The sequence below is a fragment of the Athene cunicularia genome, assembly GCF_003259725.1.
Source record: "Athene cunicularia isolate RWA chromosome 1 unlocalized genomic scaffold, athCun1 chr1_part2, whole genome shotgun sequence".
Taxonomy (NCBI): domain Eukaryota; kingdom Metazoa; phylum Chordata; class Aves; order Strigiformes; family Strigidae; genus Athene; species Athene cunicularia.
The window spans coordinates 4,789,827-4,799,986 of NW_020799092.1; the positions used below are offsets into that span (position 1 = coordinate 4,789,827).

The following is a 10,160-nucleotide window of genomic DNA, read 5'->3' on the forward strand; positions in this document are numbered from 1 at the left end:
CCAGCCCTCATGGCATAGTCACAAGAAACTATTTCCTGCCCCTCCAACCTTTTATTTTTAGTTGAACTGCACATACCTGTGGCAGGTGAGGCACCAGTTGAGAATGTGGGTGTGGTAAAACCTTTGCTTTTCTAGCGCCAAGTGTTTCTATGGCTTGTGATTCCAAATCAAGGGAGGTGGCCAGCTGTCTAGGAGTCTCTCCTCTCAAGGAGTGTCTGCACCCTTTTGCAAGGAGCAGCTCTACTTCTCTCCTGTTACTCTTGCAACTGCAGAGGAGGGACAGAGAATATTTGATCCCATAAAGGTGCAACATAGACACTGTCTGATGTTGCAGCATTCCATACAGGAAAGAACACAGGGAGATGCTAGAGGCTCCACCTATCTATTCAAGAAAGCCTCATACTACTGAAATTTCCCTGCCCCACCTCTCTCATCAGTAAAATTGCCTTTCACATCACTTTACAGGATTGGCTAAGGACTGACTCTGCATGTCACCCATTACATAGCTGGGAATAACACCAAGAGGTTTTCCAGAGACCCAGGAGCCTCAGAGGGTTTTAATCTTCATTTGCTGATAGCTAGACCATCCCTGTCCTGCTTATAAAGGATAAGAAATTTTGTTCCAAGTATCCAGAAGGACAGAAGACCAGTTAGGAGAGTTCCCTCACTCCATGGTGAACAAGCACTTAAATCTCCACACATACGCTCACTCACTTCATCCCCCTCTCTCTGGTGCATTCTAAGATTGCTTCCTCTTACCTATGGGGATCCTTACCAGAGGGCCCCATAAAATTAACATGTTCTCATTACTGGGCTTCCACTTCTGCCTCTCTGCACTGGGATCCATGATGGTACACACTCTCTTCCTGCTTTATAAGAACACTCTTAGTCAACATATCCAAGATCTGTACCCTTAATTATGTGCCACTGATCTTATACTACTTTAGAGCTATCAAACTTAAAGGTGAGTATTCAGGAGATTTGAGTAAACTGCTACCAAAAAAAAAAGACAAAGGAAGAACACTGGCACTCTTCTCACACCACTAGAGGGTATGTTTGTTCCTCACAGAGACAACAGAGAGGTTTCAAATAAAAAAGAAAAAACACACTCCCCTTAATCATGCTGTTTTCTGAAATTTTGCAAAATGTGCTTCCCCCAAAGCATAAAAGCATTCTGACTAGCATGCATATGTATAGATTGATGCTGACACTATGAAGTAACCACTGAGCTCATCTTGACTACTACAGTAGTTTCTGCTTTCCAGTTAGATCTAAAAATGAATCTTCTGAAGTTTTTCATACAGCAGAAAATCCAGTTTACAAGTGGTTCTAACAGACACTAAATTTTCACGTTGAGTAATCACAAAGCCACTTCTCACCCTTCTCTTCCCACAAGTAGGAATGTACAGTGTGAAAATTTTTATTGCCAATGGGAACTAGCACTAACCTTCTGGTTTGATAGGAAGATAAGTACATTTATCTCATTCTTGCAAGAGTCTACTTATACAGCACTGAACTTCTGCCTAAGACAGAGAACTAAATAGGAAAACACAAAAAAAGCCTGTATGATACCTGCTTTTCTTCACCATCCAGCTTCTGAGCTGTTTTCCCATGTAAATACCACCCTCTTGTGTTGGTTTGTAAGTACTAAACAAATCAGCCACAGAAATAAAAAAAACACCCCTCAAAACCCAGACCTCTCCTTGATCTTGCCAATCATTACAGATTCTGGATCGAATTCCAGGCAGCGAATAGTCTAATCCTGCTGAAACAGGTTCTTTCTGTGCTGGGCCACTCTTCAGCTGACATATCTAAGATACTGATGTCATATCTGAATCACTAAGACTGACGTAAGGAGAAAACCTGGCAGAGCCAATATTTAAAATGAGCAGAACAGGTCAGTGATAAGAAAAGGAAAACCAGGCAGCTTTAAAATTAAACAAAATATATTTGGAGTTCTCCACAACACCTGTCTCTTCATTAAGGCGAGGGCATCACAGCTATGCTGTGGAAACTCAGCTGCTTCTCTTAGCTTTTTCCTCTCTTTCTTCTGACAAACCTGTCTGACCTCAGATTAGCAAGTCTGGGTAGTGAGACAGGCTGCAGCAGTGGGAAAGCTGCACTCACACTGCACCTCTCTGTGAATGAGCAGGGCCAGACCACAGCTGCTTTCAGGTCCAGAGATGATGGTCTGGTGTTTATGAAAGGAAGACCGATCCCATGGTACCACAGAGAGTCAAGCTCAGTCTGTAACTGGTGAAGCAGAAGAGAGGAAGTTGTTTTTCAGGTGGACTGTCCAATTCCCTAAGTAGTTCTGAAAAAAATCCACTGGACACAGCTTGGTAGACTGTTTTTGCTGAGCTCATGTAGCCATAAAGAGAAAAATGAAAAAAGTCTGTCCAAATACTGAACTAGAAGGCTTTCCTTTTCTTCTTTTTCCCACCTGCCACCTTATTCCTGACACCGATAGCTTCCTCTGTGTCATCATCATCATCACGTCGAGATCGCTTCTTTTCTCCTTGCTCCCGCAGCTCCTGCAATGTGATCAAAAGATTGACCAAGAGTTCTGGCACCTGAGGAAATTCAGACTACAACAGTAAGTAGAGGGACAAAAAGTCAGCACCCACCATTCGAGCAAATCTCTGGGCCTCAGCCACACGCTCTGTCAGCATCATAACTTCTTCCTCTTGCGTGGGGAATGCTGGCAGCTTCTTGCCAATCAGGTGTTCAATGCGCTGGAACAGCTCTACATCATACCTTGATAAAAGACAAGACACCAGTTTGAATCGGTCCTTTTGAGGGTGCTTCAGCTGTCACCACCCACAGACATCACCCCTGATCTCCAGCCCACAGATATTGTTAACTTGTGCTGATGGTCTCATAAGCAACTCTTAATAGCATCTGAATGATGCCGTCATTTGGGATGGCTTCACTGTGTTCAGCTCACCTCTGTTCATAAGTGTTTTGCAAAGACTTTTTTTAGACAAATACTTCAGTATGTATCAAAATGCCACACTTACTTAACCTGCATTATATATTACAAAAAATGTATGTATATTATACAACTAAGTTATATACAGTTTTGCGCATTACATGCCTGCTTCTAGAATTTATCTAGACCTTTTTCTCCCTTCCCACCCCGGGCTTCAAATTCTCTCCCCTTTAACTAAATAAATCCACTGGCACCTCAAAATTAGAAGTAGTATTTTCTTCTCACCCAGGATGAGGTCAGATGTTTTCTGCTCTGAAAACATATCTGGGAAGAATAAGTCTGCCACATTTTAACACTTACTGTGTGACAAAGGTGATAGATTTGCCAGATCTCCCAGCCCGAGCTGTTCTCCCAACACGATGAATGTAATCCTGAAAATAATTTTCTTGGTAAGCAAGAAGATATGTGCACCAAACACAAAACAGAAGTAATGGGAAAGCAGTCCATATAATTTTTCTTTAGGAAAAAACAAGAAAATGGGGAGAAAATACAGCCGGGATTAAGTAGTCAGGACTGCGTGCAGCATTAGGATTTGCAAAGATGCCAGCCTGTAGAAACATACCTTTGGTTTGAACATTTGAATTCTTCTTTCTAAAGAAGAAGACCACCTCCAATTATTAAGACTGCAGGACAAAAGTTGCAATATGTGACTTTGCTAATGAACTATCAATTCCTTGGAAAGCTAATATTTTAAGTGAGTCAATGATTGCATTTTCAGTCTTGGGATCTAGTGCTCTAGATCAGCATCTTCCAGATAAACTGTCTGGCAAGAAGATTTAAATTTGTCAAGCACAGTGAAAGGGAGGATGAATGTGAACAATTTGGAAGCATCTGATCTATTGAGTGTCTTCTGTTTACACTACTCTAGACTATTTTCCAGGGTTTATACTGCATTATGGAAAATTAAATACTCCCTTCTCCATGCTGGATCTGTGGAGAAAGGAAGCATCATGAGAATGGATGTGTGCTGTGACATGGTTAGATGAGAGGGGCACAAAAACTGTAACAATGTCATTTAAGCTGCTGCCCCCACCATTATTTTTTTTTCCACTTCTGTCCTTTTACAATGTCAAAATCAGTGTCTTCAAAAGAACCACCATACTTTATTATGTTTGCAATGTGTATCATCTTCAATCATTATAAAGAACAACAGCAATTCTTGAAATGCATGTTGGTATGCTTTCCAAAACTAGGCTGGCAAACAAAGTCACACCCCTAAGATAACATTGCACTTTCTGTAAGGTAGAGTAACTCACTTTTTTTCAGTTTGCTGTACTTCTGTGATATGAATGCAAAATATAATAAAGACATCTTTCTTGATCAAATCCTCATTAAATATAATGGGAGAGTTTTAATTTTTTTTAAACACAGTTTAAAATGTTAAGGCAGACATGGACCACAGGAACAGAGATGACTACCTGAAACTAGTAATATGTTAAAACTATATTCAAAGTCTATAAGCCCTTTAACATAATATGGCAAAACACATATTCTGAGGAGAAATATAAAGACACAGAATGTCCCTTATGGTATCAGTTCTACTACCCAGATGAGGCCATCCAACAAAACTGAGATACCAACTCAATTGCACAGGCTGAACTACCTCTTTTAATCTACAGAAGTGTGAACTAAACTTCCAGTCAGCAGAACAGAGAAAAAGTGTCTTTGTTTTTTTGTCTAGTTTCATTATGCCTCCTGGTGGCCAGAAGTTCTCAGCCAGCACACAGACTAGCTTACCTTAGAGTGTGTAGGAATATCAAAGTTTATCACCACATCTACATGTGGGATGTCCAGACCTCTGCTTGCAACATCAGTAGCCAGCAGAATAGAACGTGCCTTTGCCTTGAACTTGTTTAGAGAGCCCAAGCGTTTATTCTGGAAGAGAGGGGGTCAAAAAGGGAATGAGAGAAAAATGCTTATTCTGGTTAATATGCTCTTGTTGAAATACTTGTACAGAAGAACTGGGGTAGATTACTCAAAAATCTCTTAATTTCTTTTTGAACTACTACAGAATCAGTGGCAGCATTCACATTAGTTAAATTTCTAGGGGTCAGTCCAGTCCACTAGCTTCTATAAGGTAGTTGTGACTCTGTATGGTACAGCCCACTTCTCAAGTGACAGGTCTCCTGTCTACTACATTCTGTAGGATATATCCATACCTGACTCATCTGCCCATGGAGAGGAATGGCAGTGAACCCCAGGTTGCGGAGCAGTAGGGCAGTCCTCTGAGTGTTGTTACAGGTACTACAGAATATCATGAAAGAGTTTCCAGCTAGTTCATTCAAGATATAAACCAGGTAGCTGTCCTGTAAAGAAACAGACAGAGAAGGAGAAAGTAAGTATAAGCCAGAGCAGATAACAAGATATTGGGCAGATGTGGGAACAGTAAAACAAGACACAACCAGAAGAGGGAAGAAACAGAAGTGACATTACCTTGAATTTGGAGGGGATGAAAATGTAGTACTGCTGTAGTTTTTCAACGGTCTGATATTTGGAAGAAACAGCACATTTAACAGGATTCTTCAGAGCAGCACGCTGGAGTTTTTGAACCTGGGAAGATCATTATAAGTTAGTACCAAGAAACCTGTATTGTACAGTCTAGTCAACATATAGCCTGATAGAAAGAGAACTAAAGCAGAATACTCTGCTCTCACCTTCTTGGTCATGGTAGCAGAAAACAAAAATGTCTTCCTGTCTCGAGGAATCACTTTTAAGATCTTATCCACCTGTAAAAAATAGAAAGGAAATAAAAATTCTGAATACAACAGCAATCAATACATAAGCCTCCTCCAAATGTAACCATCGTCCAAATGAAGAGCAATGTATGTGCACAACTAAGACTTATAGTAGAAACAAATTTCCCCTCTTCTAAAGGGAAGGTATGAGCTGATAGCTTGTTAATAATTAGGCATTGTGAACTCCAGAAGTCCAATAAGCAGTGAAAATATCAGACAATATTCCTGCAGGAACGTGCATGTGATAGTGTTCTACACTGTGTCAATGTCAGGCACGCCAGAGAAACCAGCAGATTTCAGAGACAAAATGCCTCCTACTGTCTTGCTAGTGCTCTGCGGAACTTTGTTAAGTTCTATTCCCACTGTAGACTTTTGTGCAGTTATTAGATCTTAGTTACAATTTGCTATTAATTTCTACAGAACAGCTCAGTGTTTACTATGTGACTGTATGAAGCTATTTTAAGGGGACTCTTCTGGTGTTCCAAACTCTTCTTTTAGCAGATTCTTACCTCTGTCTCAAAATCCATGTTAAGAATCCGGTCAGCCTCATCCATCACTAGGAACTTTAGAGCTCGTAAGTTGAAGCCTTTTGTGTTCTCCAAATGATCAACTAGACGGCCCGGGGTTGCTGCCAACAAAATCAAGAGAGCAAATTTAGAACGAAAGCAAAGGAAACAACCCAAAGAGACAAGAGAGTTATATGTTACAGAAATGGGATTCTTCGCCCAAAAGAAGTAAAGCCAAATTTCTTTGTTGGAAGGACTCTTTCATAAGATATCTTCAGAGTGTTTTGAAATAAGACTAATGGAGTCAGGCTTGCTGAAGAATGGCCTTGGTTCCCCCTTTGCCCCTAAAAATATGCAAAACAAAACAGACTGTAGACGAGCTGTACTGAAAAGGATGAGACAAGCATTTTGAATACTTGAGGAGAATTAAAAAACAAGCCAAAGACATAGGAGGAATGCTTTGGAATGAGCTTCTAGCAGCAAGGCTGTTACTGGTGTATACTTTAGAAACATTAACAAGCCAGTACTCAGGTCTCAGAATGCAAACAAACGAAGGATGTACTCTCACTTCTCCTTCAAATACACAAAAGCTTTTGGTACTCTTTCTTTGGACAACTGCAGTTTGATAATATTCATACCCTGTACTCCCAGCACATTAACTTACCAATTATAATATGTGGTTTCTTGGCTAAGGCCAGAGATTGAGACATGGTGTCAATTCCACCCACAATAACCGCTGCAGGACAAATAGAATATAGTGAATATCAGAGCCATCTCTGGCACCATAGTGTTTCCTCCTATTCCCTGACACTCACAAGTCTGTACAAATGAAAAGCTACTTATCTTTACAATAATTCAATTTGTTTTAGCACACCTGACCTTCCCAGGCCCATTAAACCATACGATTATGTCCTTACTGGCCCCAGGTATTTTATTGTCACAGTTGAAGAGCTACAGGCAGAATACATTCCTTTCAGATAAACTCAGCTGCAAAAATTTAGGAATTCTAAAAATACCCGCAAAGCTTTTATGTTTGTAGAGAATATCTAAAGACCCAATACAACAGTCTGAAGAAAAGATTAAATTACATGACACTGTAGAGCAGAGCTCCATGCAATTTCACAGGACACAAACTCACTATTGAGAAGATTCTCTTCTATTTCCATCTTTAACTATTTGAACATAAAATGTAGAAAAGCTGCAGACTACTCCATGAGGAGAAACCATAATGTCTTTCTTTCCCAAACCTGATACCAGATCTGTTTTCCAGTATCACAAACTTTTCTGACCTTTTGTTCAACCCTCCACAAAAATAGTCTCTACTTTTATCCTTTGCAATCTAGAACTGACAAACTTCAGTCTTCAGAAAAACTGCTCCAATACCACAAAACTACTTACTACTGTGGACACCGATGGAGGATCCAAGAGCTTCAAACTGCTCTGAGATTTGGAAAGCCAGCTCCCTTGTCGGTGTGAGGACAAGAGCAAACAATCGCTGAGGTGTTTCCAGAAGTGCTTGAAGAATTGGCAAAGCAAAGGCTCCTGTTTTTCCAGAGCCAGTTTCTGCCAGTCCAATGATATCTCTGCCTATATGGAGGAGAAAAAGAGGGAAAAAAAAAAAATCTTACAAGTCTAGACCAGATAAAGAAGTCTTTAAAGCACAGTGCAAGAAAGCACAAGAATTCCCCAAGTGTATGAAAAAAGAGAGACACATACAATAGGTAATGAAGAACAAAGGGTCAAAACAGAGAATTTCAGGACATCTCTCAAGTACTTTCAGAAAGTATGACTTCATTTGTACAATTACAGTTTCAATCCTTTCCATTCTCTAGTTAAACTTCTGCCAATACGCAGGTTTTCATATAAATTTCAGGTTCAAAAAAAGCTTTATTATTTCTCAAATCTGTCCATTTACAGCATACTGCTTCTACCAGGTAAACAGTCTAGACCAACTATTGTCTGTTCACTGGCTTACAAGGAAATAGACTAGTGTTTGAGACCTACCTCATACCAACTACAAGACAACAGTACTACCAAAACTCACTCTCCACAAGCCAAAATCAATTCTGTGCCATTGCTAAGAGAGTAATCTAAACCAGCTTGCAGCAGGAAGGATTAGAACAGCAAGTCCTCTACCCAAAACCAGTACAGGCAACAGGGTAGAATTCATCAGTAGAATCCATTCTGACCTCCTGAACTCCTACATCTGAGAAGAACATACTGCTAACAGCCTTAAACTGGAGACAAGTTCTCAGGAATGCAATCTTACTTTTGCTTTTTTTCAAGAGAATCTTATATGTGGAGTAAAAGAGTCTGAAAACAGTTAAGTACTAGGATAGAGTAGTCACTGAAAGTTTACTCCCATTCTGTCACTACACTGTTCTGTTCCTGCTTCACAGTGTTTAGGGTTTAAAAAAAACCCCAACAAAACACAAACTAAATATCCTAGAGGCAGAAGTATTTGCTGAATTCAGTAATCTATTTTCCCATAATTCCAGAATGTTTACAGAAAGTCACTGTGGTTTAGCTATTACTCACTCCAGAAATCTAATTTCAAAGAATTGCCTGCTCACAGCAAAGCAGACTATACAAGTTATGTAACAAATCAAGGCACCTGTAATAACAGACACACACTTTTATGAGAAGTTTCCTGTGTATCCCTGAATATTTAATAAAGAAAGAAGTCAACATAGACTAGCGACTCAAATGATTGACAGTAATTTTATTTAACATGGAGTGTAAGAACTACACAACAGTAGCGAACACTCAAGAACCCATGTTTGTACCCATTTGAAAGTTTGCAATTGCAGGCAGTGTTGTAGGGCAAATTAGTATTCTAAACTCAACCTGGGAAGGACACCAGAATGACCAGATACTAATTCTGAACAGATACCTTCAATGATGAAGTGAGAACGCTTACATCCCTGTCACTTTTCACTCAGCAAAATTCCTTCACATAAAGCTCCCAGGGGAGCCCTAGATTCAGGATCAGAGAAGCACACTGCTCACCTTGGAGAGCCACTGGAATAGCCTCAACTTGAATCTTTGTTGGCATCTTCCATCCTAACTGGTCACAAGCTTCACACAGGACATCTGTCACTCCCTGAACATTAGTGAAAAGAGAAAAAAGAAACAGACATCACCAAGGAGACCTAAATTAAATCATTAAACACACCACAACAGAGTCAAGCTTGTCTCTAGCAGAGACAAACCTCATCAGGCCCTCAATGCAACTACCAGAAAGGGCAGGCTGCTCACAGTGATGCCCACCTCCAGCAGTACTTCAGATTTCCTCAGAACTGTTAGAGGTGACTGTGGTCAGAAAGAAACTCGTCATTTTTTCCCTAGTTTACACAGGGAACTTTCCACACACACACAGCTGTCTCTCTTTTGCTCTAAGAGTATCCCATGAGGATGGAAAAAGGAAAACGCCTGGGCAAGGTAACACAACTGAAAATACAAGCAGCAGCTGAGGAGCGCACACCGGAGCGGCAACACCAACCTCACGGGAGTAGAGGCCTGAACAAACCAGAGCCCCTGCCCGGGCACAGCACCACGCCCGCGAGTCGACGCGACAGCAGTGCACGTGTCTACCACCGCGCACCGGGGACGCCGCCGGGTCTGGGGCCGCCTCCAGCCCACGAAGGGCCGCAGCCCGACGCCGTGCCAAGCGCGGCGGGGCGGTGTGAGGCACGGCCTGGCACACGGCGCTTTGCGAGGAGCTCCCGCCCGCCCGGACTGATAGGCGGGACGGGGACTGAGGGCAAGCAGCGGGGGCAGGAGGATACTCCTCAGAACAGGGGAGGGAATAGCGGAAGCAAAACCGACTCCCTCCCAGCCTCACCAGATCCCTGAAGCTCTGAGGCTCGGGCTCTTGCTCTTCCAGCTCCGCCGCCCGCCCTTCCTCATCTCCTGCCGCCATTTCAC

The 10,160-nt window shown here is 41.5% G+C and overlaps 1 protein-coding gene across 1 annotated transcript; it reads right to left on the bottom strand.

The window, feature by feature from the left end:
- Positions 1-1,024: 1,024 nt before the first annotated feature.
- DDX47 (DEAD-box helicase 47) lies at positions 1,025-10,155 on the bottom strand. The gene is made up of 12 exons (XM_026867743.1): positions 10,078-10,155; positions 9,243-9,336; positions 7,632-7,820; positions 6,898-6,969; positions 6,237-6,355; positions 5,647-5,718; positions 5,426-5,542; positions 5,152-5,298; positions 4,730-4,867; positions 3,293-3,363; positions 2,628-2,757; positions 1,025-2,534 (listed from the first exon to the last, which is right to left on the bottom strand). The coding sequence occupies exons 1-12, from the start codon at positions 10,153-10,155 to the stop codon at positions 2,412-2,414; spliced, it is 1,350 nt and encodes a 449-aa protein (XP_026723544.1). The 3' UTR covers positions 1,025-2,411.
- Between the last annotated feature and the right edge of the window lie 5 nt (positions 10,156-10,160).